The sequence below is a fragment of the Artemia franciscana genome, chromosome 1 (assembly GCF_032884065.1).
Source record: "Artemia franciscana chromosome 1, ASM3288406v1, whole genome shotgun sequence".
NCBI classification, from domain to species: domain Eukaryota; kingdom Metazoa; phylum Arthropoda; class Branchiopoda; order Anostraca; family Artemiidae; genus Artemia; species Artemia franciscana.
The window spans coordinates 48,015,530-48,042,082 of NC_088863.1; the positions used below are offsets into that span (position 1 = coordinate 48,015,530).

The following is a 26,553-nucleotide window of genomic DNA, read 5'->3' on the forward strand; positions in this document are numbered from 1 at the left end:
TTAAGGTTTAGACGCCGAGAACAATGTATTTGAATAAAAGCTTCATTCGACGTTGGATTTCGATTTTGAACGACCTTCCGGGGAAGTTATCCCCATAAGTTTCTCTGCTAACTCGTTAAAAAGAAGATTTAACATTCATCTAAACCCCGTGACTGAGCGATATAAAAGACTAGCGAAATATCAGATGCTTAAATGTAGGCTTAACTGGTGCCGTGAAATTTAGGCTTAAAAAAAGAAAAAAATCACTATACATTACAACAGAACTGCACTAAAACAACCCTATAAAAGGAATAAAAAAGGGAAAACCCTTTTCTACGTTTTTCTGCATCTTCAGACAATATTTCTATAGTTTGTCAATATATTTTCGGTATCGCTTCTTGTGCATCGTCACTTATAAACGAAGCGCTATGAATTCAAAATACTTTAAAACATTCCAAAATGCTTGATTATGTCGTTGGAAAAGGTTTTTCCACTATACTTTTAGGATTTGAAAGTTGTTACTAGCCCCCCTCCTCTGATTTGCAAATACATAGCCCAAATTCATTACACTCTTTGTATATTGAATAGCACAACTCTTTTCTTCACGCTAATTGAACAGCTAACGTAAAACAAACGATAAAAAGAAAAGTCAAACCATTGAAAAATAGTGAGCAGATATAAGTTGGCCTATATATTTGTATATCAGGAGGGCGTGGGAAGGAAAAATAACAGGGATTTCTAAGGATGATATGAGTAAGTATTTTACAATCTTTTAAAGCATTTTTTAGAATTTATATCGTTTCCTGTAAAGGTGGTCAAACAAAAGAACTACATTTTTTTAGTCATTTTTTGCAACCAAATTTAATTGATTAAAAAGAATTGTCGTACGATGCAATACAATGGATGACATCATCCTGTACCATCGATTACATCCTTTACCCGCAATTTTTTTCCCACGCGCTGCGCGCCAGGAATTTTCCCGAGGCGGTTTAAAAAACACTGGCGTTTTTCAGTTTGCTTCCAAGAATGAATCGTTGTAGACTGTAGTTCAAAACTTAGATTTGTGTCAACTTTGCTGCTAGCTAAAGTCGGATTTGTTGGATAATTTAAATATGAAGTTACATTACATTCAATTACTTGCTTTTATTCTGGCGTTTGTTGGAGATGCAGTCGGTTCAGGTTAGTAAGGAATATGACTATCCATAGGCTAGATTAAAACTTAAAATGCTAGCTAAGTAGGCCTATGCAAAGGGAAGTATTACTGGGATCTTAGCGTAACGTTATAGCTGATCCAAGGATAGTTGTGGTGCAGGATTTCCCTTTTAAAACTGCTAGAATATCAACAAAAGGTATCTTAAATTTTAAGGGGTTTGCTAGGTTCTTTATTTATTCTATTTCTAAATATCATGGTCGCTTTTCCAACACTACGTTCCACCCCCACGCGATGGTCCTAGATATAGTTCTCATAGGCCTAATACATTTTAACCGCCAGCGAGAGGGACTGTGGTGGGTGCAGGGGCGGATGCGGTGGGTGGGTGCAATAGGTTACTTAAGTGAGTTGAGCTTTTCATTGTAAAAAAAAAGGTCTTGAACCATCTTTTCGGGTCATGCACTCTTTGTGACAATTTATATAGGTCAAACCATATAGTATGTTGCATAACTTTGTGGTATAGCTTAGTAACTATGATACTAATGAAGTGTCGAAAATGAGGATAAAGACACAACTTGTATATTCGTAAAAGATATATTAAACACTAAATACCAGGCCTAGTTCTTTTAGGGGTGTAACATGAAAAACAGAAAGAAAAGATGGAAATGCATAGAAGACATTTAAAACGAGGGTTTTAAGTATAGGCAATAAAGTATTAACTAATCACTGTTTCTTTTTATAATTAAATAAAAAAAACGAGTTTTTTTAACTGAAAGTAAGGAGCGACATTAAAACTTAAAACGCACAGAAATTACTTCGTATATGAAAGAGGCTGCTTCCTCATCAACGCCCCGCTCTTTACGCTAAAGTTTGACTCTTTCTCTCAATTCTTCTTTTTAAAACAGTAAAAAACTTTAGCGTAAAGAGCGGGGCGTTGATGAGGAAGCAGCCTCTTTCATATACGAAGTAATTTCTGTGCGTTTTAAGTTTTAATGTCGCTCCTTACTTTCAGTTAAAAAAACTCGTTTTTTTTATTTAATTTCTGAACGTTTTTGAATCAATGCATGTTTTGATTTTGGCTCTCCGCAGAGGAATAATCAAAACGAAATTTGCATATTTTTTTGGGGGGAGGGGGCTAAATGGCTTTCTCATAATTTTGATCGAATGATTTTGAGAAAAAAAGAGCGGGGACGAAGCCTAGTTGCCCTCCGATTTTTTGGTTAATTAAAAAGGCAACTAGAACTTTTAATTTTTTACGAATCTTTTTATTGGTAAAAGATTTACGTAACTTATAAATTAGCTTACGTAAAGAACTTTTGTATTCTTATGTTTTTATTACATATATGAGGGGATTCGCCCCATCGTCAGTACCTCGCTCTTTACACTAAAGCTTAAATTTTATCCCAATTCATTAAGAATGACCCCTGAATCACAAAAGCCGTAGAATAAATAGTTGAAATTACTAAAAATACTTTAGTGTAAAGAGCTAGGTATCATAAGGAGGTGAGCCCCTTATATGGGTAATAATTTCTGTTTGTTTTAAGTTTTATTGCTGTTCCTTACTTCCAGCTGAAAAAGCTTTTTCACATTTATTTTTTAATTTTTTTTTAAATAATGCTAGTAAATCCTGATCTCCCTTCATGGAAGTTTTCTTCTCCCATGACAAATTCTCGATGGAAACTTCCCCCAGCATATCCCCCTCTTCTCAACCCCTCCCCCCAACCAAAAAAATCCTCCTGAAAACGCCTGTATACTTCCCAATAACCAATACTATATGTAAGCACAGGTCAAAGTTTGTAACTTGTTGCCCCTCCCACGGGGACTGTGGGGGAGTAAGTCGTCCCCAAAGACATACTTATAAGGTTTTTCGACTACGCTGAATAAAATGGCTATCTCAGAATTTTGATCCGTTGACTTTGGGAAAATAATTAGCGTGGGAGGGGGCCTAGGTGCCCTCCAATTTTTTTGGTCACTTAAAAAGGGCACTAGAACTTTTCATTTCCGTTAGAATGAGCCCTCTTGCAACATTCTAGGACAACTGGGTCGATACGATCACCCCTGGGGAAAAAAAAACAAAAAAAAACAAAAAAACAAATAAACACGCATCCGTGATCTGCCTTCTGGCAAAAAATGCAAAATTCCACATTTTTGTAGATAGGAGCTCGAAACTTCTACAATAGGGTTCTCTGATACGCTGAATCTGATGGTGTGATTTTCGTTAAGATTCTATGACTTTTAGGGGGTGTTTCCCCCTATTTTCTAAAATAACGCAAATTTTCTCAGGCTCGTAACTTTTGATGGGTAAGACTAAACTTGATGAAACTTATATATTTAAAACCAGCATTAAAATGCGATTCTTTTGATATAGCTATTGGTATCAAAATTCCATTTTTTAGAGTTTTGGTTACTATTGAGCCGGGTCGCTCCTTACTACAGTTCGTTACCACGAACTGTTTGATTAGCGTTTTAATAAACAGTATCAATTTTGACAAAATCTCAAAAATTCACTAATCAAAATTTTACTTTTCATAACAATGAAGCGTCTCTTTCCGCTTTTTATAATTCAATATATTCCCTTAAATCACAGAATTCACAATTTTATATGAAAAAGTCTATTTCTCTACTTCCACTCCCGCCATATTTATTTATTACACAGCCGATGTCTACCTTAATATTTCAGTGAACGCTTGTAATGGCCATTTCTGTTAGTTTAGGGCTCTTCGTTAGTATTTCCTCTTCTATTCATCCTAAAATATTCGCATAAAGACCAAGATTATCAGAAAAATAGGAACTCTAATAAAGATGCATGTAGGTATGTGCTTAAATTCTCAGGGTTTCAAGCTCTGAAGATCTCGGTAAAGGTGTCACAGTTCATATTATTGACTTACCAATGAAGTGAACACACCAATCGATGTTTTTTTTTATGCTCTTTCCGAATATGATAATCGCTTTTATCGCAAGTTCAAATTTGAGCACTTTTTGAGCTCTAAAAAATGACGAATTGTCAATTAAAGTATGAGTTATCGGTCGTTCTGACGAAATAATGCTACGTTTTCTCAGCGCTGTTTTCTCGGTCGTTTTTAACAAAATAATACTACATTTTCTTAGTGTCAAAATTGTTTACAATAAGGTTAGGTTACGTTGGGTAAAAAGTGCAAAATGTGCTTAAATTTCAATTTGCGATAGAAGTATTATTATATTCGTAAAGAGCATAAAAAAAAGGCATCGAGTGGTATGTTCACTTTATTGGTAAGTCAATAATATGAACTGTGATACGTTTACCGAGATTTCTAATTATTTTTTTTAAATCTTGATATTTTCAGATATTCAATTCAAACGTTTAAATCTCGATATGTCTGTTGGGCACAAAAATTTGAAATTTGACTTAGATTTAGCATTCAGTCACAGAATTTTCCTGTAAAATTTTTTATGTATAAGCAACTAATCGTGGAAACATGATTGGATTTCATGTATCAAAATAAGTATAAAAATCCTCAGTGGTATATAGCCTATAGCAGTTTAGACAATTTTATGGACAAATAAATGTAACCCCTGTACAAAAGCAACTATATTTTGTGACTGGTTGGTATTGAGAAGGTGAGAAATTCTGAAGTAAAATTGCAGTTGTATTCGGTTTCCATGGTTAACTCAAGTTGTGTGAATTTCCCTCTTTTTATCATTTTTTTTTTATTTTCAAATGTTTGAAAGAAATCAATGCCATTCCACAGATTCAAACTGAGAATTCAGACCCTATACAAGCTAGATAAAAAAAATAAACACATAATTCGTTGCCTTATTTTATAAACAATTTTCAAAAATCTATTCTTCTTAAATGATTACTCCAACCTTTGAAGGACTATTTTGCCTCATATACTTAGTTTTAAGTATGTACTTATACGAGCCTTTATTAAGGTTTAAAGAGTATGGCCTTTATTTTAATGTTTCAGGATGAACAGAGGTGATTTGTCATAAGGTAGAGCTTTAATTAGATGAAAATAAGCAGTAAAGTGGCTACCATTTGCTCACCAGAATCCAAAACTTTAATTAACAATTTTTCGACTTCTCGTACATTTACTTGCTATTATGCAAATCCCCTATAAACAACACTGTTATAAAAACCACCCTGCTTCGCAAAACAAGTAAACCCAAAAACGAAAACAGACAACCGAAAAAAGTTAGGATATCAGTTCCGGTGCCTCAGTGTCATAGCAAGACTCAAAACAAATTTTTTGACAGCAAAAAAATTAAATATTTTACTTTTCATCCCCGTTGCGACAGCACAATCCTGAAATATCATTTTGATAGCCTAAAGAAGTTAGAATTTTAAATTTTCCTTCCTTGTTATCACGAAATTAAGATTTTTGGCTCACATTTAGCTTTTTTTGGTAAAACGGACAGATTTCCTTGATAAACCTAAATTTAACTAAATACTTTTTGGCAGTATTTGTCATTAGTAAAGACTGCAAAAAGTAGCTAAAACCTTGTTTCAACTTGTTTGCAAAAAGAAACAGTCTTAATAATTAAAAACTAAACTATTAAAAACCAATTACAGAACTTTCACAATTACAAATAACTTTCTTCCCAAACCACGGCAAACGGACCCAATCAAAATCTCCCACTATGTCGGGGGAGGGGGCGCCCCCTGGATCCATCACCGGGTAGGTGATGTTGTGCATTGTCAGAAAAATGATCATGATATTTGGAAAGAGTATAAAATAAGGAATCTAATGGTAGGCCACTATTTTTGCGTGTTTTATCAGCCGCGTACCTGTAATTTTACCTAATTTCCTGGTGATATTTTAAACGTCATGGTCATCGTAGCCTAATTTAAACAATACACCTATATCAAGTCAGTTGGGTCAATGGGAGGACAGTTGTCGGTACTTGCTTGTTAGCCTGTACCCAGTGCACACTAGGGGGTTTCGATCTGCAATATCAGACGATAACCAGTTTATAGCTGTCAGTATTCGGAGATTAGCTTAGGCCCAGTTGAAATCTACGTTCTAGGTATGTTTTCATCAAATATTTAATATATAGACATGGTATTTTGGTTTTGGGCGGAACCCCTTCCATAATTCTTTGCTGTAGTTTCCATAATTTTGTTACTAAACTACTATATTTTCGTCGTATTTTGGTATATTTCATTATGATGAACTATTGATGAACTTCAATATTCGAGAGTTCTGGCTAACAAGGAAATACCATTTTGCTTCCCCCTTTATTTTGAAGCGATACCATTTTGGGTATTTTTTTTTCTCAAACATGTGGAATCTGATATTTTTATCAGTTTGGCATGTTTCCTTCAGACGTGGTCACCAACTATGTATTTAGCCCTAATTCGGTTAATTTCCATTTCCTTGCCTATCTATTATTCTTTCAAATAAAATAATCAATTATTCTGTATATGTGGGAATTATCTGTATATGGGGAATTATTCTGTATATGTGGGGAACTGCCCCGTGAAAAAATCAAATAAAAATTTCATGGCAGTATCGCTACCATGTGATGTATCTTCCTGGTATTATTTGAAAAACCATCACAAATTAAATAAAATACCAAGTTTTTCAACTAAAAGTAAGGAGCCATGTTAAGACTTAGAACGAGCAGTAATTATTCACTTACATGAAAGGGGAATATTTTTTGCTCTTTACACTAAAGTTTTTTATTACTTTGAAAAGAAGAGTTGTGACGAAGGCTCAAACTTTAGCGTGAAATGCGAAGTATTGAGAAGGGGGCAGCCTCTTTCATGTTAGTGAATTATATTTGCTTGTTCGAAGTTTTAATGTTGCTCCTTACTTTCAGTTTGGATTTATTTATATGTATTTAATATGCAATATGTATCTTATAATACGTATTGCCCACTTCGCTCTTATTTCGGCTGCGCTATTGCACTGCCAATGAAGTATAAGATAAGGATAAGATTGACGATCTGACACAATGTGAGTCGAATAATCAATCATTCTATCATTTGCAGTTTTTTTGGGGGGGGGTCATTGTATAGTATGCTTGCACATCCCCGGGACAAGTTATCATACCTCTGGAGTTCAATATGAGGACTCTATGTAAGCATATGAACGCTGTCACCAGCAAGGAAATTACACATGCGAGCAGCTTATTAACATTGAATTTGTATCTCGAATATATTTTCTCGTCACTAAAGACCTAACTGCGGCACAGGACAATCCTTTTCATGTAACACTCAAAGTAGGCCTACACAAAGACGAAACCAACCTGACTGGATAGCACATGGTGACAGTGATAAACGCTTAAAATGAACACTTTCAAAAAGAATGTATGACATTTTGTAATCTTGACTGTTTTTATTTTAGCTCGGTGATGGAATCAGTTTTAATCTAGTTATTACTCACCCTACAACTAGTTTTCAGGAAGTAAATATTTAATCTATCATTTGTAGTCTATATTTTCTTTTTCTTATCTTTTTTTGTTGATTACTTTTAAAAAACAAAGTTTTATTACGAAAGTAAAGAGTGAAGTTGAAATTTAAGTGGATGAAATATTATTGCTTCGCTGATCAAGTAAGGTACATCTACAAAACTAACTCAAATAAACTGACTCGTGATGTTTTTGGATACTTGTAAGATTAAAAAACTAGTATCTTATGAAAAATAGAACCTATTTATTCTCAAAATCTAGCTGGGTTGCGATTTAATTTTTTTTTAACAATATTCTTAATGAGAGTACTAAACTGAGTATTTTTCAATGTAAATACCCCCGGCAAGCTATTTTTTAAATCCAGGGTAGTGATAAAAATATAGGGGGGCACACACCACCTAGTGCTAAACCTATTCTAATTGACGCTAATGTCAACCTCGAGGGGTTTAATTACAAATAAGAGTAACAGGTTAGCTTGAAAAAAACGATGTAATTGTTTTTCAAGATAGGATGGGGGGGGGAGACAGATAGCTTTTGTAGGTTTTAGACCGTAAATTTTTGTTAAAGCCAATGTAAATACCCTCGACAAGATATTTTTTAAATCCAGGGTGGTGACAAAATATAGGGGGGGGGGGCACACCACCTAGTGCTACACCCATTCTAATTGCCGCTATTGTCAACCTCGAGGGGTTTTTAATAACAAATAAGGGTAACAGGTTAGCTTGAAAAACCTATGCCATTGTTTTTCAAGATGAGGATGGGGGGGGGGGAGACAGATAGCTTTTGTAGGTTTTAGACCGTGGATTTTTTTAAAAGTCAATGTAAATGCCCTCGGCAAGGTATTTTTTAAATCCAGGGTGGTGATAAAAATATAGAGGGGGGAGGCACACACTACCTAGTTCTACACCCATTCTAATTGACGCTGTTTTCAACTTCGAAGGGTTTTTAATAAAAAATAAGGACAACAGGTTAGTTTGAAAACCGTTGTCGTTGTTTTCCAGATGAGGATGGGGGGGGGGACAGATAGCTTTTGTAGGTTTTACACCGTGTTTTTTTTTAGAGTTTGTACTCAATGGTATTTTGACCCCCTTTTGGGTAAAAATGAGGCTTCGTGACGCAATGTGACAGGTAACTTCAATTTAATGTAATTTGTTAAGGTGGGGACTCAAAACCTTCAGTTTAGGGCTCTAGACTATGGCAAACTATTGACTATCCTAGAACTCCTTTTATTCAGTATTTAGGCCCTCTTTGAGTAAAGATTGACGATTTTGTGATGCAAAATGGCAAAAATGCCGCTATGCTTGGCTTTGTCAGCATGAGAGAGCTCAAAACCTCCTGTTTAGGTTTTACTAACGCTACTGCTACTGCTGCTAACAACTCAAAGCAGCAAAATGGAGATTTCACCTCGGGTCAAAATAGCTATAGGCCTACACGTTCCTCTTCTATCCCATCCTATTTAAAGCCTGCCTCTTTACACCCTTGCAAGAAGTTCCAATTTTCCTTAAGTTGTTCCTTGCGACCTCCTCCACCCAAATCGAGATGATCTGCTTTTGGCTTGGACCTAAATGGCTGGTTGAATATGGTGATTGTTGGAAATCTATCTTCCTTCACCCCCAAAACTTTTCCTAGCCATCTCAACCTTTCTCTAATTATAACCCTAGAAAGTAGGATAGAACAAGGTTCTCCATATAGCTCGAACACCAGAATGATCAATCGTACACCAGAATGATTAATATAAATGTGAATAGAATAGGACGTAATCCTGCTAAACTCCTAATTCAATCAGCAAGCTACTAAACTCATTTTCTTTCTTAACTACAGCTATCTTATTCTCACACATATCACTAATCAATTTACTGTATTTATCTGGTATATCGTACAAGAATATGCCCTGCGCTAGAATTTTTCTTTTGCTAATAATCTTTAATAGTGAAGCATTGGCCGACTTGGCCAATAGCCAAATTTTGGTCGACGCATCAACTCTCCTTCCGAAAACTAGGGTGCTCTTCTCTTAAAACTCTTATCTACAGCATCTTTAATTCTAAAAAGTACCATCATATTGAGTAATTTGTTTCCTACAGAAACCAAACTAATGTCTTTATAATTACCACACTCAGTTACATCACATAAGTCTCATAGAGGGATTTAATTAAAATTTTACTAAAATTGTTGAGTACTTAACCCTTTTAAAAATCGAATTCATAATATTCAGTAAATTATCTCTTAATTTGGCAACCGTCATATAAAAAACTTATTTAATTTCACAAAATAAATTTTCCTTCATTTCAAGTGTCCCAAACTTTTCCATCGTTTTCTATATAATTCACTGTAACACTAGCACTATTTAACACTTTCTCAAAACGTTCTGCCTATCTATCATTAACTCTTTCCTTATCGCTAATTTTAGCCCCGTTTCTATCTTTAACTGGGACAAGTCCAGATTGACTATTCCCTCTCAGTTTGCAACACGCCAATGAAATATTTTATTATTATGCCCTCTGGCTCTATATTATAAATCTTTATGAATTTTATCCATGGCCTCCACTTAACAACTCCTTAATTCATATTTTAATGCTTTTTCTACTTTCCTTAGATTCCTCTTATTTTCATCTGATCCATCAGTCAAATACTTCTTGTATTTCTCTTCTAAACTTAAAATATTGTCATTTATATTTCTATTTGCATGTCTAACTTTCCTCGCTAAGCCACCATCTGCTACTTCTCAAACTATTTTGATAAAATTACTCCATCCATCTTCTACATTCTTCAATTTTATAATCTTTAGTTTAGTATTTAGATATTCCCAGAAATTTTTTTGCAAACTCTTATTTTGATTCAACCGACGTCATAACTTCTGTAAGGTATACTGTTCCTAAATTGCATGTATAGATTACACCAAGACGCTACTAGATGGTAATCTAAGTGATCTAGTGATCTACTGGTGATCTTTACTTACAATAACAACGCTCCTATACCCTAGAATCTTGTATCGATCCTGCCAGTTTTCCTTCTACAGCGACTGGTTCGATTCGATCATCTCTGAAGGGAAAAACGAAAAAGAGACGTCAGTGATATTCCCTGCTGTTCTAGGTAGGGTGCTGTCTTTCCCCTCTATGGTATTTTGACCATGCTGATTCTAATTTCATATTTTTCATTTCGATCCGACGCCATTTACAAGGTTTCAGGTTTTTTTTCGAAATTCATGAATTTGTTTTCACAAAGAAATTTTATTATGATTTTTTTTATTAGTATCGAAATGATAAAAAAGTGCCCAGTCATTCGGGGAAATTTTGATTTTCACAAAAATCGAATGGGCCCTGACGCCTTCCTGGGTAAATCCTTGAAAAAGCTCCACAATTTTAAAACTTTCACACTGATGCGTCGCCGTGATTGCCATGGTTTGCCTTTTACACAATACAAACGTCACACAAAAGCATTTTTTTTTGTAATTTTACTACCCTATTTTACTTTTTTTAAGGCGGTGGAAATGAGCTAATAATCACTCATTATATTATTATTATCCGAGTAGTAAATCTGTTTCCGATTAGGTCTTATATTTCCCAAGAAAACTTTAGATGTTTAGATCAAAAAGATTTAAGATTAAAGATTTAGATCAAAATCTTTTTTAGATGCTGATACTAGTAGAGGGTGATAACTCATGCCATTGGATTCATCCCTGGCTCAGCCCAACCCCATTTTTATTCGACTCATTTAACTCAACCCTATTCAGCGTAATGTAGCATAATCTTTTATGCGGTTGAATTGAATTGGGAATAAGTTGAACGAAGGTTGAGTTGAACGGAGTTGAGTTACAATGGTACCTCAGTTCAGTTGAGAGATAATTGTTATATTCCAACTCCTTGGTCAGCTTGAAACCTGTATATCTAACCCTTGATTCATATACATGCTTCAAAGGATTTGTTAAATCCGTAATTTATTACACGTTTTGTTCAAGAAACAAGCGCCGTTCCATTAGAAAAATATATTCATAATCACACTGTGAGCCGTTATGTATAAATGAAAAGTAATTTAAAAGTAAACATAATTATAAAAATAATAGAATCCATGATCAGGTAGGTCCACACAAGTCTCGCACTTACACCCTTCTCCCTCTCTCAAAACTCAAAAGATGTTTGCTTCTGTTCCTACATGCCTATTATTTTCCATTTTTATTACCCAATCCCTTTATGGTCTAGTAGCTAGGATATCTGGCTCTCATTCAGCAGGTCCGCGTTCGATTACCGTTGTGAGAAGCTTTTTTAACCCTGGTGGAATCGTAATGGAATGGTCTCAGCTTAGCAAAACGGGGCCTGGGGTTCAATCACTGCTTTCCACGGGCTTGGAAGACAGGCTCACTACCTTTCCGTGTAAGAAAAAAGACCCTGCAACTGAAACTTCGATAGTTGTCGGGACCGAATTGGGCTGAACGGCCTGTTCCTTGTCTCAAGTAATTAGGCTATATATCAGTTGCCTACGCTTGATATTTTTCAAGTTTATGCACCGCCCCAAATGTCAATCACACCTCGAAAAAAAATATCGGGGTGGTAAATTGTACTGTGAAAAAAATCTCGCACGTGCCCATCCAAAAATTTACCATACCGTTAGTGTTTCTTTAATATGAAAGTGGAATGAGACATAAGTTAGTACTTACTCAACGTATCAATAGTTTCCAGGAAGTAAATTTTTGTCTATTAGGTTGTATCTTTTCTAAGAGAGCTTTAGAGTGATTCATCCGTAACGGATTGATTGTTACCGACACTTCTTCTTCTGCTGTTGACATCGAGTTCAGGTTTCTCTGCTGTGTGACATGAGACATAAGTTAGTGCTTACTCATCGCGTCAATAGTTTCTAGGAAGTAAATCTTTTGTTTATTAGTTTGTATCTTTTCTAAGAGAGCTTTAGAGTGATTCATCCGTAACAGATTGATCGTTACCGACACTTATATATATATAACCTATATATATATATATATATATATATATATATATATATATATATATATATATATATATATATATATATATATATATATATATATAATATATATATATATATATATATATATATATATATATATATATATATATATATATATATATATATATATATATATATATATATATATATATATATATATATGTGTGTGTGTGTTTGTGGAACTTTTGAATCTCCGATTGTAATAGATACCAAGACCTACTTATGGCTTAAAAGCGTGATTGCACTTTTTCTTTTTGAGACGCATTTTATATTGGGCTAGTGTTTTGGCATTGATAACCTACTTGACATTCTAACCATGAATTTTTATTCCAGCTCAATGTTCAACTCATGAATTTGACTGTGGCGACGGACATTGCATAGCACAATCTTGGCTATGTGATGGTGAAGCCGACTGCGGAGATAACGGTGACGAGTCACCTGAAAATTGTCCAGGTTTGTTTTTAATCCAGGCTATGTTCAAACACTGAACTTAGTCTTGGATCGAGTTTCAAAGTTCAACGTTGTTTAGCGTTAGCCCATGTCAGATCCAAGATTTTGACCAATTACTTTGAAGATTCAAAGACTTTGGAACTTGGTCCATGGCTGAGTCTAGCTTCTGAACGTAGCTTTAGGCAAATTATCCAATGAATTTTCTCCAGATTCTGTTCTGGTCTTCCACTATTTGGGAGGCTATCTTATTTCAGACGAAAATCGCTTCTTTTAGGGACACTTGTTCTGAACCTAAGGACTCGGGGGAATCTGAGATAAAATAACAATCTTTAGGGAGAGTTGGATTTTTTTCATAAACGAAGGCTGAAAACTCTTGGATTGCATATTTTCAGTTGCCTTGGAAAAACTTATGTTGCAACAATGACTTACTTTGTGAAGATAAGCGAAAAAAAGCAAGCTAAAGCATGGAATTTTATATCGTTCATAATCTATTTAGTAATTTAGGTAGACGAGTATTTAGTTTATTTTTAAGTATTAACTTTTATTGGTGTATATCGCCGAAACAGTGGAGAATTGGCTAGGCTTTGCAGCATTTGTAGATTAAGAACCTTCAACATATGTACTTGGAGATTCTTTCAATTGACTGGTGACCTTTTTTCCCTTAGTCACCCACGAATCCAAAGGGGACTATCCAAATAGACCACCAACTGCCTTTGTAGATCATGGCTGATGCAACGCATTTACTGATGACCTGAGTGGGGTCTTGAGTTGCCCTGAGACATTTTGGCTGTAGTTGAATGAGCAAACGCTACAATGTCATGTGTCTTATCAAGCTGGACAGGGCTGCTATCTGATGGAAAGTATAGCAAAATAGTACGCACTCGACTCGGAAAAATATCTCCTGTTAATAAGAGGATATGAGCCAGAAAGGCTTGAGTTCATTTTTCTTTTGAAAAAAATGCATAACTAGTGGGGATTTTTCTATCTGAACAGAAAGAATATTTGAAAGTGTTCAAGAGGGTAAAAAGCGGCCTTTTTAGTAAAGTTTTTCGGTTTCACCTAAGGTGCAACAAAAAACAAAAACAAAAAAAAGTAACACACTAAAATTGTCCCTTTAATAACCCTTGCCGAACTTTTTCTTAGTTTCGACTCTATACCTCCTGTCTCATGTCAAATATCATTGAACGACTTAATTCTCTGACCCCTTCTCCAGCCCTTGTCCCGAAATTGTATTGGTTTAATTCACTAGGCTTTGTTGATTAAAATCTAGTTAATTAAAATTTAGAAGGGGCCCTTTACAGTGAGAGCTTACTATTACTAAGGTTTGACTGGTGTTAACTTGAGCCACATTATTTTACATATAATTTTTCTACCAATTAGGAAGTTTCCTTAAAAATGTGATCGGGTTAAATTAGCTCTTGCAAATCTTGATATCAGCAAAATATTATCTTATCGACGCCGAAACTTGATACACAGATTTTCTAATTGGCAGTTTGAGAAATCATACGATTCAGGTGTAGTTGCAAAAGAGGAATGTCATAAAAATGTTAGTCATTATTGTTGTTTTTTGTAATATGTACACTTGCCGGAGAGAGATGCTCTGATTTTGGCGCAAATGATGGCTATTTGCCATTTCTTGATTTTTAAGTAGGCTAATATGTCGAATTTAAAAAACTTCGAGGGATAATAAATATCCTCGACTTAAATCATTTGTTTGTGGAAACCTGAAGTATATTAGATCAGGAGGTGTGAAATATTTTGTATACCTTACTCGTCAGAAAATATTAATTTTAAGTTGTTTCACACGCTAACTAGTCTATGGTCCCTCAGATTTTTCCTTTTGAGGGTTAAATAAATGTGCCTACTTTTTGGAGAATATTATCGCTATTTGTCCAATCTTCATCTTAAGCAATCTTTGAAAAACTGCAATGTTTCTTGTAACCCCGCCAAGAAATTTCTCAATGAGGCTGGGGAGGGCAAGTACGCTGCTTGCACACTACTTGTTCATAGGCCCGTATTTGCCAATAAGCCCGCTAGGTATGGGCCTATGGGCGGAAAAGTGATTTTATAAGCCCGCTAGGTATGGGCCTATGGGCGGAAAAGTGATTTTAAAACAACACAGGAATTATGTGACCACTTATAAACTATCAGGTGTCTCCTGAGAATGGGAGCTGAGAGTTCAGTAAGACCCCTCTCTTTCCTTTCTTTTGGCTCATCAGTTGCGTTCTGTTCTATGCTTCTACTATCCCTGAGATTTCGTGGATTTCCCCGAATATACCGTAAAAACGGTTCTGCAAAAACACTGGGGCCCAGAAGCGTCAAAGTTTTATATCCGGCCCTGTTTGTACAGATGGCATTCTTGTTCAAAATGTAAACTTTTCGGAAGTTTTGAAGAGAAAGCTCAATCTCCTAGTTTTCGTTTTGGTCTAGCAACACCCTACTGTTGCATAAATTATTGTCAGGGATCTTAGTCAAAGAACCACTTTGCGAAATTACTAAAACCTTTCATCTTTAGTTGACGCTGACTGGCGCTGTTTTATATTATAATATTTAATTTAGCGTTTGTACTAGATAGACCCCAATCCTATTTCCCATAGTCTGACATGGCTTTAATAATGCCTCACCAAGAATCCAGAGAAACTGTTGATTCATCAAGTGTTTTTCTTTTTTATTTTGTCGAAAATTCACTGTGGAGTATCATGTGGCTTGGTACTTAGCGCCAAAAAAATAAATTCTATTTATTTTGTTACGCGTTAGGCATCTTCAAAATGTGTACTTTCATCTTATATTAGAGCCAACATAGGTTAGATACTTTATTTGTTACTGAAAGAAACTGAATTAAAAAAAGTTTTTCAACTGGAAGTAAGGAGCGACGTTAAAACCCAAGACGAACAGAAATTATTACGTATATGACGGGGTTTGTCCCCTTCTCGATACCCCGCTCTTCGCGCTAAAGTTTTTTTTTTTTTGTACTTTCAAAAAAGCTTCTTATTGTTCTAAATAACCGAACCTTGTTTTCGGGATTCGTTTTTAAAGTACTGGGACAAAAGGAAAATTTTAGCGCAAACAGTGAGGTATTCACGAGGGGACAACCCCCATCATATACGTGATGATTTCTTTTTGTTTTAAGTTTTAATGTTGCTCCTTACTTTCAGTTCAAAAAATGTTTCTAATTTAGTTTCTTATTAAAAAAAAAAAAAAAAAAAAAAAAAACGCCGGGAAATCTGGCTCTCCCCCAAAGAAAAGATCCTCTAGAGAAATCAATCCCGGTGAAAACTTACCCTGGGCAATTACCATCAACATCTCAACATGTAAAATTGAGTCGGCAAGGGGAAAGTAGGACAGATAAAAAGAATTTTGTATAGGAATTCTGGCAAATTCCCATAGTGAAAAATTCCCTTGAAAAGTTCATCCCCCAGAAACTTCATTCTTAATGGAAAGTTTTCCCTATGTTAAAGCCCCCAGAATGAAATTCACCCTCCCCCACCCGATAAATATATGCATGCTTCCTAATAACAAATACCATAAGGAAAAAATGAAAAAATCTCATAACTTCAAGGCCCTTTGTAGAGGCTGTGGGGGGATGCTATCTCTAATGGTATAGTTATTGGACCTTTCAACTATGCTGAACAAAATTGCTATCTCAAAATTGTAATCGGACTACCTTGGAGACAAAGGACCGTGGGAGGGGGCTAGCTCCTCTCCAATCTTTTTGGTAACTTAGAAAAGGGCACTAGAACGTTTGATTTATTTCCGAATGAGGCCTCTCACGATATTATAGGACCACTGGTCCGATATGATAACCCCTAAAAAAAAATCAATACAAACTAACAGTAAAACGGACAAACACGCATTCATGATGTTTCTTTCGGCAAAAAATAAAAACTCCACATTGTTGAAGATTTGAACATGAAACCTCTACAGTAGGGTTGTCTACAGTAGGTGTGATTTTTTTTAAAGATTCATTGTCTTTTAGGGTTTAATTCCTCCTTTTTTTCAAAAATCAGGCAAATTTCTCTGGCTCATAGCTTTCGATGGTTAAAACTAAATTTAATTAATCTTATATATTGTGAATCAACATCATAAGCCGATTCTTTTGATATTTTTTTTTATACCAAAATTCAGTTTTTTAGAGTTTCGGTCACTATTAAGTCGAGTCCGTCCTTGCTTACAGTTTGTTACCATGAACTGTTTGAAACTTTTTATTTCTCATCTACTGTAATAAGGACTCGGGTAACACAAAGAAGAAAAAACAAATGCAGCGAAATTCACAAAAAGAAACAATACAAATAAAAGAAGCAACAACGAATTAAGTATTAAACGAATGACTTTAGAATTCAATTGCATTCATTATTTGACTTTTTGCATGAATAAAAAAATGCAAAGGTTTACACACATTAATCAACTCGTCAGAATCAACCAAACGTGGAAATACAAATCTATGCACTTAAAGAAGAGATGACAAGATTGCATGTACATAGAAAAAAGAAAACTGAGTAGAAAAGAAAATTTGTTGCATATAAATATCAAGTGGCGAATGAATAAAAATAGATGCTTAGAATGGGGGAAAACGGAATCACCTTTTTTTTTTTACAAAAGCTGGGGTGGATATGTGCCAGGAGACAAGAGAGCGCCTACATCTATGTCATGAAAGGAAATTCAGACCTCTTAAATTTATTCTCTAAACAATTTCATCCGTATTACTGAAGAAGGGACTGAAAGAAAGTTTCATTCAAGATAGTTCGTTCAATCAAAAAACCAAGAGCAAAGATATAAAAAAGCAATGACAAAAAGAAAGCTTGCATTTTACATCTCTTCCTAATGTGTTGGGAAGTATCGCTACTGGTCTCTTATTTTTATTACGTAAAAAAAAACTAGTTTTTTTAACCGAAAGTAAGGAGCGACATTAAAACTTAAAACGAACAGAAATTACTCCGTATATGAAATGGGTTGTCCCCACCGCAATCCTTCGCTCTTTACGCTAAAGCTTTTAATTGTTTAAAAAACAGAATTGTGGCAAAGAGCCAAACTTTAGCGCAAAGAGCGAGGGATTGCGGAGGGGACAACCCATTTCATATACGGAGTAATTTCTGTTTGTTTTAAGTTTTAATGTCGCTCCTTACTTTCAGTTAAAAAAACTAGTTTTTTTTATGTAATTTCTGAACGTTTTTAAATTATTGCATGTTTGATTTTGGTTCTCCACACATCAATTATTAAAATGAAATTTGCATATTAATTCCTTTTTTGGCAAAATGGATTTCTCTTAGTTTTGATCAGACAATTTTGAGAGATAAAGGGTAGGGAAAGAGGCCTAGTTGCCCTGCAATTTTTCGGTTACATAAAAAGGCAACTATAAATTTTAATTTTCAACGAATGTTTTTATTAGTAAAAAATATACGTAACTTAAGAATTAACTTACGTAACAAACTTTTATATTCTTAAATTTTTGTTATGTATATGAGGGGGTTTGTACCCTCGTTAATACCTCGCTCTTTACACTAAATCGTAAGTTTTGTCCCAATTCTTTAAGAATGACCCCTGAATCAGAAAGGCCGTAGAATAAATAGTTAAAATTACTAAAAACACTATAGCATAAAGAGCGAGGTATTTATCTCCTCCTAAATACCTCGCTCTTTATGCTAAAGTATTTTTAGAACCCCTCATATGCGTAATAATCTCTGTTCGTTTTAAGTTTCAATGCTACTCCTTACTTTCAATTGGAAAAAGGTTTCATGTTTATTTTTTCATTATTTTTTTTATAGTAATTTTAGAAAATTCTGCGCCCTTTTCATTGAATTTCTGTTCCCCCATGACATATTTCTCCAAGGAAAGATCCTCCCACACAGCCCCCTACCCTCAAACCCACAACCCCACCCCCAAAACAAAAAAAAATCCCCCTGAAAAGGTCTGTACACTTCCCAATAACCATTATTATATGTAAACACTGGTCGAAGCTTGTAACTTGCAGCCCCTCCCCCAGGGACTGTGGGGGAGTAAGTCATTCCCAAAGACATAGTTATTATGGTTTATGACTATGCGGAAAAAAATGGCTATCTCAAAATTTTGATCCGTTGACTTTGGATAAAAAATGAGCGTGGGAGGGGGCCTAGGTGCCCTCCAATTTTTTTGGTCACTTAAAAAGGGCACTAGAACTTTTCATTTCCGTTAGAATGAGCCCTCTTGTGACATTCTAGGACCACTTGGTCGATACGATGACCCCTGGGAAAAAAACAACAAACAAATAAACACGCACCCGTGATTTGTCTTCTGGCAAAAAATACGAAATTCCACATTTTTGTAGATAGGAGCTTGATATTTTTGCTATAGGGTTCTCAGATACGCCGAATGCGATGGTGTGATTTTCGTTAAGATTCTATGACTTTTAGGGGTTGTTTCCCTCTATTTTCCAAAATAAGGCAAATTTTCTCAGGCTCTTAACTTTTGATGAAAAAGATTAAATTTGATGAAACTTATATATTTAAAATCAGCATAAAAATTCGATTCTTTTTATGTATATTTTAGCATCAAAATTCCGTTTTGTAGAGTTTCGTTTACTATTGAGCTGGGTCGCTCCTTACTACAGTTCGTTACCACGAACTGTTTGATTTATTTTTTTTCATCCTGATCGGCGGTTTTACGATAAGCTGAGTAACCGTAAGAGAAAGAAATTCGAAATTATTTTTAAATCGTGAAAACGAAAAAGAAAAGCTTCCGTGAAGCTTGCTGATTTTCTAATAATTTCAGAAAAAATAGAAACTAATTTATTCTAGCCCGCTAAATAGTGTTAACAAAAAGTAAAACGATTAACAAAGTGAACTTGCTACATCGGAGCAAAAGTATTAGCAGAATTTAAAGCTATAGGTGTTAACAAAGTGAATTTGCTACATTGGACTTCAACAGAACATGGAATTATCCATAGAGTCCCAAGATAAAAATATATCGTATCTCTTCTAGATTTCAGGAAGGGTAACTCCACTCATATACAGAACAATTTCTATCGTTTTAAGTTTTAATGATGCTACTTACTTTCTGCTGAAATTCAGTTGTTTTTTTTTATTTGATTTCTGATCGTTTTTCAAATAATTCCGAGAAATCCGGCTGCCTCTCCAAGAAAAATTCCCTCTACAAAAAATTCCTCTATGAAAAGTTCCTCCCACGTAAAATACCCTCCCCCTGGCAATTTTATCCTCGCTGAAAGCTTTCTGGAAGATTTCCTGCAGATGATTTCGCCTGAAAAATTCTCCTTAACATACTTTTGTTTGAAAAAAGACTTTAATTTCTGGTCGTTTTTCTAACCATGTGGGAAATCCCCCTCTGTGGAAAGTTCTCCCGGAAATCCCACCTCCCTGGAAAGTAATTCCTGTGGAAATCTACCACAGAAAAATATTCCAGGCCATTCAATCCTAATGAAAAAGCTTTAGTGCCCTTTTTAAGAGATCAAAAAGATTGGTGGGCAACTAGCCGCACTCCAACGCCCTCTTTTCCCAAAAATCATCCGATAAAATTTGGAGATAACCATTTTGCCCAGCACAGTTGATACGTTGCCTATACCTTTGGGAATAATTTGACCCCGAGGGATAGGGCTGTAAGCTATTGAATTGGCTCATTGTTGCGTAGCCTATAATATTTGTTATCGGGAAGTATAAAGATATTTTTCGGAGGGGGGATTTCCCATGGGTAGAATTTCGCGTCGGGAGGGTAGTTTCCGGGGTGAATTTTCAAGAAAAGTAAGACAACTAGAAAAATTTAGCATAGGATTCTGGCAAAATCCTCCAGTGTAAAATTTTTCTTGAAAATTCACCCCGGAAACTACCCTCCTAGTTAGGAAAACCCTCGGAGGTAAAATTCCGTTTTTAACATTATTTATACTGAAAGGGGTCACTCTTTCTTGGTGCTTATAATCATGAGCGGGTTGATTTCCTAAGTTTACCTCTTGTTCTCTTAGAACCGATCTCGAATTTCTGCCAAAAATCTGATGAAACGTAATTGAATTCTGCGTATGTTTTAAATTAATCAATGTTCCTGATGACCTAAAGGTGATCGAATGCCCACATATATAAATGCAAATACGCTGCAATAATTTTAGTTTCAAAATGATATCTGTGTGTATTATATCCAGCTTTCTAATTTCCAAGGCCTTTAGTATAGGGTTTGGGCTACCCTCATCGCGAGGGGTTTTACCCAGTAATGGTATACCCAGATTTGCATTTGTTGAGAAAGGAAACTATGGTATTCGGAACAATTCGGCAGCTAATCTATATATGTATCTGACGAGCTCATTCAATGGTAATTTGTCAAATTAATTGTTCTTTTTTATCTTCCAGACAAGCTGTCCTTTAAACTCAGGCTGTTTAAAAAAGAAGAATGGTAAAAAAAAGTTGTCTTAAAAAAATGCCTTTGATCACATTTAGGTTGCAACTTTTCCCATGATTTTTCTTATGGAATTCACCTGTTTTTGTTTTCAAATTTTTGTTCGTCCTTTAAAGTAGATTGCTGTATGTAGATACGGCCATTAGACGATCTAAGATATCTATTTTTGTGTTGCATTTCATATTCGGGGGAAGGGGTTCTGATCAGCAAATTTTTCCCATGAGCTGTACCGCAAGGACAGAGCAATAAATATGAAAATGCAAAGTCGCAAAATTATTAACTAAATTGTTATCCTACTTCAGGGATCATGACATCGGAAGCAATATATTGGTAAGCCTTTATCTATATTTGACAACCTCATGTAATGATGATTTGTGGATTTAATTGTTTTTCTTTACTTTTTATTACATTTTGTATTCCTGACGAGCTAACCTCGTTTAGAGCCTATAAGGCTATGCCGCCCGAGTAACTCCCATTCTTTTGGTCCAAAATGAAAAAAATATAATCAGACAACAATTCTTACTTCATAATATGCAGAATAATTGTACCTAACGCATTTTGCATGTAGACCCGATATAATTTACTTCCCCCCCTCTAATGTGTAAATATATAGCCCAAATTTGTGTCTAAAGTAACGAAGAAATCGGTTTGTTTTCGAGTTTTATACATCGTAAACTTGAGCGAATGGCGTACTTAAAATTAAAAAAACAAGTTTTTTTTTCAACTGAAAGTAAGGAGCATCATCAAAACTAAAAATGAACAGAAATTATTGAGTAGGTCTATATGAAAGGAGCTGCCCCTTCCACAAGACCTTGCTCCATACGCTAAAGTATTGACTTTATGTCTTAATTCTTTAAGATCGATTCCTGAAACATAATGGCCGTTAATTAGACCAGTAAGCTTTGTTTTAAATTTTATAAAAACTTTAGCGTAAAGAGAGAGGTCTTGAGGAGGAGACAACCCCTTTGATATAGGTAATAATTCTGTTCGTTATAAGGTTTATGTTGCTCCTTACTTTCGCTTGAAAAAGCGAAAGTAAGAGCAAGAGTTTGTTTAAAGCGAGAGTTTGTTTAATAACGTACAGATAGTATTTGTTAATTGAAAAAATGCGGAACAAGTTTTTTAAAGGAAAGTATAGAGCCTCATTAAACTAAAAATGAGCAGAAATAAAGTCAAGTAGTCTTCAAAGTAAAAACTATGGAGTTTAATAGAAAAACAAACAAAAAGACATGGAATATTGGATTTAATTCCTTTATTGATGATGGTTTGTGGTAGTTTTACGCTTGAAAAATTATTTGAATTTATTTTTGCTCATTTTTGGCTTAACGAGGCTCTTTGTTATTCTTTGACAAACTTGTTTTGTAAAAAAAAAGTGTTTTCAATTAATTTCTGTTTATTTTTTATTGACATAGTCTTTTTCAGAGAAAAAAGCATTTTATATCTTTAAATTATATATCTCAACTTTCTAAAGCCTTATTTTCCACGGCGAGGAGAAATAAATTCCAAATATACAAACTGCACCAACTTTGGATACCTCGATCAAATTGGTTTAATTTACAAAATTTATTTGCCTTCTTCAAATTAATTTGCCTTATAATTTTCCAAAATTAGTTTTGTTTTTCCAACCTATTTTTTTGGCCGAAAAATTTAACAACGCTTTTAGAAAACATGTCAACTAAACGTGAATTAAATAACTTATTTGATATTTTCTTTGAAACGATCGCAACAACCACAAAATTGTCCTCCCCCAAATTTTTTGAAAAAGATATTCCCCTTCCCTACATTTTCGTGGATTATTGCCCCTGAGCAGGTTGGAAAACGCATTTATGTTACTATTTTTTTTTAAGATATTTTTTTCTTTTGTATATTCTCACACGTCTAAAGTCAACGCATTTGATGGGAGCTGCTTTCTATATAAAAGATGTTTTTTATAAGAAAAGATAAAAATTACGATTCTAACCTGCTATGCATCCTATTTTGGTGATTTTTTTTTACTAAAAAGTTAAGAAAATTACGATCACTAGCTTTTGTTCCTATAAATTCAAAATAAAAGAGCAATCTAGCAAAGAGCTGATTACAATTAGTGCTTTTTTTCTTTTAGCTGACTTGAATTTCCGTCAATGGGTTTTGTTCTAATTTGGACATGTAGTTCCCGTGGTTTCCTTATTATTTAAAGAAGGAGAAATAACCGAAAATAATAAACCGAAAATAGACTCTATTTTAGGCTAACATCTGTCTTCCCAAGTGCCTCGACGCCGCAAAGGTAAATTTGCTAAATCAAATTGGTGTTATCAAACAGTTCGTGGTAACGAACTGTAGTAAGGAGCGACCCGGCTCAATAGTAACCAAAACTATAAAAAAATGGAATTTTGGTAGCAATAGCTACATCAAAAGAATCGCATTTTAATGCTGATTTTAAATATATAAGTTTCATCAAGTTTAGTCTTACCCATCAAAAGTTACGAGCCTGGGAAAATTTGCGTTATTTTAGAAAATAGGGGGAAAAACCCACTAAAAGTTATAGAATCTCATCGAAAATCACACCATCAGATTCTATGTATCAGAGAACCCTACTGTAGAAGTTTCAAGCTCCTATCTACAAAAATGTGGAATTTTATATTTTTTGCCAGAAGGCAGATCACGGATGCGTGTTTTTTTTTTTTTTTTTTTTTTTTTTCAGGGGTGATCGTAACGACCCAGTTGTCCTATAATGTTGCGAGAGGGCTCATTCTAACGGAAATAAAAAGTTTTAGTGCCCTTTTTAAGTGACCACAAAAATTGAAGGGCACCTAGGCCCCCTCTCACGCTAATTATTTTCCCAAAGTCAACGGATCAAAATTCTGAGATGGCCATTTTATTCAGCGTAGTCGAAAACCTTATAACTATGTCTTTGGGGACGACTTACTCCCCCACAGTCCCCGTGGGAAGGGTTACAAGTTCAAAACTTTGACCAGTGTTGATCAGTAATGACCAGTAATACCAGTAATGACCAGTAGTTTGACCAGTAATGGTTATTGGGAAGTGTACAGGCGTTTTCAGGAGGATTTTTTGGTGTGAGGCAGGGGTTGAGAAGAGGAGGATATGCTGAGGGAGCGTTCCATCGAGGAATTTGTCATGGAGGAAGAAAATTTCCATGAAGGGAGCGCAGGATTTACTAGCATTACTTAAAAAAAAATGAAAAAATAAATATGAAAAAGTTTTTTTTCAGCTGGAAGTAAGGAACAGCATTAAAACTTAAAACGAACAGAAATTATTACCCATATGACGGGCTCACCTCCTCCTAATACCTCGCTCTTTACGCTAAAGTATTTTTAGTAATTTCAACTATTTAGTCTGCGGCTTTTGTGATTCAGGGGTCATTCTTAATGAATTGGGACAAAATTTAAGCTTTAGTGTAAAGAGCGAGGTACTGACAAGGGGGCGAACCCCCTCATATATGTAATAAAAACATGAGAATACAAAAGTTCTTCACGTAAGCTAATTTATAAGTTACGTATATCTTTTACTTATAAAAAGATTCGTAAAAAATTAAAAGTTCTAGTTGCCTTTTTAATTAACAGAAAATTGGAGGGCAACTAGGCTTCCTCCCCCGCTCTTTTTTTCACAAAATCATTCAATCAAAATTATGAGAAAGCCATTTAGCCAAAACAAATAAATATACAAATTTCGCTTTAATTATTCCTCTGCGGAGAGCCAAAATCAAAACATGTATTGATTCAAAAACGTTCAGAAATTAAATATAAAAAAAACAAGTTTTTTAAATGAAAGTAAGGAGCGACATTAAAACTTAAAATGAACAGAAATTACTCCGTATATGAAAGGGGCTTTTCCTTCTCAACGCCCCGCTCTTTACGCTAATTTTTTTTTACTGTTCTAAAATGTATAGTTAAGAGAAAGAGTCAAACTTTAGCGTAAAGAGCGGGGCGTTGAGAAGGAAAAGCCCCTTTCATACACGGAGTAATTTCTGTTCGTTTTAAGTTTTAATGTCGCTCCCTACTTTCATTTAAAAAACTTGTTTTTTTTATTTAATTTACCTTAAAACTATCCTTGCGATGGGATGTTTTTTTTTTTTTATTACTTGTTGATAGACCTGTACTCGGACTTTTCTATAAACCTTCTATTTCATCAAATCTCAGAATCAGCTACGTTAATTCAAAAGGGGATATGTGTTATTTTCGGCAGACTAAGATTTATAGCTCGCCCTATAAAGCTCAATTATTAGATCAATTTGTTTTCTGGTATCCTGTTCGGTTCTCAAGAGGTTTCTACCTGGTCTTAAACCATATAGAATACGGCTTAAAAGATCTAATTTTCAAGGGGTTTAGGCTTTTTTTTAAATCACCCTAAATTTCTTTTTGCAATAAACTTTTACTTTTAAGACGGACCGAAATATTAGTTACCATTCGTGAATCAGTGTTAGATGACAATTTTTTATTCACTACATAGTTTTTCTCTAAAAGTGTTTTAACTTTTGGTTACTATGGGCTGTGGTTCGCTCTTTACTAGGTTGCAGCTACCGCTGCAACCATGATTAGTACTGGGAAAAGCGACACTTGTTTACCTTTATTGTGCGTAACTGAGACCGCCATTCGCGTAACGTCAAACAATTGTTTTCACATCTGAAGATTACTGTTTGGCTGGAAGTTATCAATATAACCAGTTATATAGGTAGATAAGTTAAAAGCTTAAAACTTGCGCAAAGTATGGGTGATGATACTTGGCCCCCTCCCCACGAAACTTAATATTTTCGCTGGATTTTTAATTGTATATATTTGGCCAGGTCATAAGCCAGGGAGCATACTAGGTTTAATATCTGATACCCGAGTAAGCGAGTTTTTTTCTCTGGTCAACAAATCTCTGTTTCTAAGGTGTAGGCCTAAAATGTCGCTCATAGGACAACGCAAGATATAGTACCTGTTGATGTTCGTAGCGTATGTCCACCCTACGAACATGAATTTCTATCGTCGCTTGACTGCATGAAAAAATTTTGAACAAAGATAAATCAAAAGACGAGTCCTCTGGTTGGACTGTTTATTATTACAATCAATAAAGCAAGATGGATAAATCATTGATGATGAATTAAATTATAACCCGTTTTAGAGGGAATACAATTCTAGTTTGGATGTCTGATTCCGCTATAGTTTAATTTACGTTAGTAAATAGCCTCTAAATGACAAAAGAGAGCCCTAGGACGAGGATTGTAAGTTATGTCCCTGGGGCGTTTAAGGCTCTTG

At 34.9% G+C, this 26,553-nt stretch overlaps 1 protein-coding gene and 1 long non-coding RNA gene across 9 annotated transcripts in view; both read left to right on the forward strand.

Annotated features, from left to right (window-relative positions):
- Nucleotides 1-990: 990 nt before the first annotated feature.
- The window catches only part of LOC136030846 (very low-density lipoprotein receptor-like), a gene marked incomplete at its 3' end in the record, with an annotated part of 166,904 nt that continues 141,341 nt past the window's right edge, over nucleotides 991-26,553 (forward strand). For 4 of the 8 annotated variants that reach the window (XM_065709901.1, XM_065709926.1, XM_065709934.1 and 1 more), the window contains 2 exon segments: nucleotides 991-1,158; nucleotides 12,833-12,952. In XM_065709901.1, the coding sequence (XP_065565973.1) occupies nucleotides 1,092-1,158; nucleotides 12,833-12,952 (187 nt within the window). 8 annotated transcript variants of the gene reach the window in all.
- Nucleotides 12,960-16,162, forward strand: LOC136030890 (uncharacterized). The gene is made up of 2 exons (XR_010618384.1): nucleotides 12,960-14,986; nucleotides 15,030-16,162. It is a non-coding gene; the product is annotated as an uncharacterized LOC136030890 (long non-coding RNA).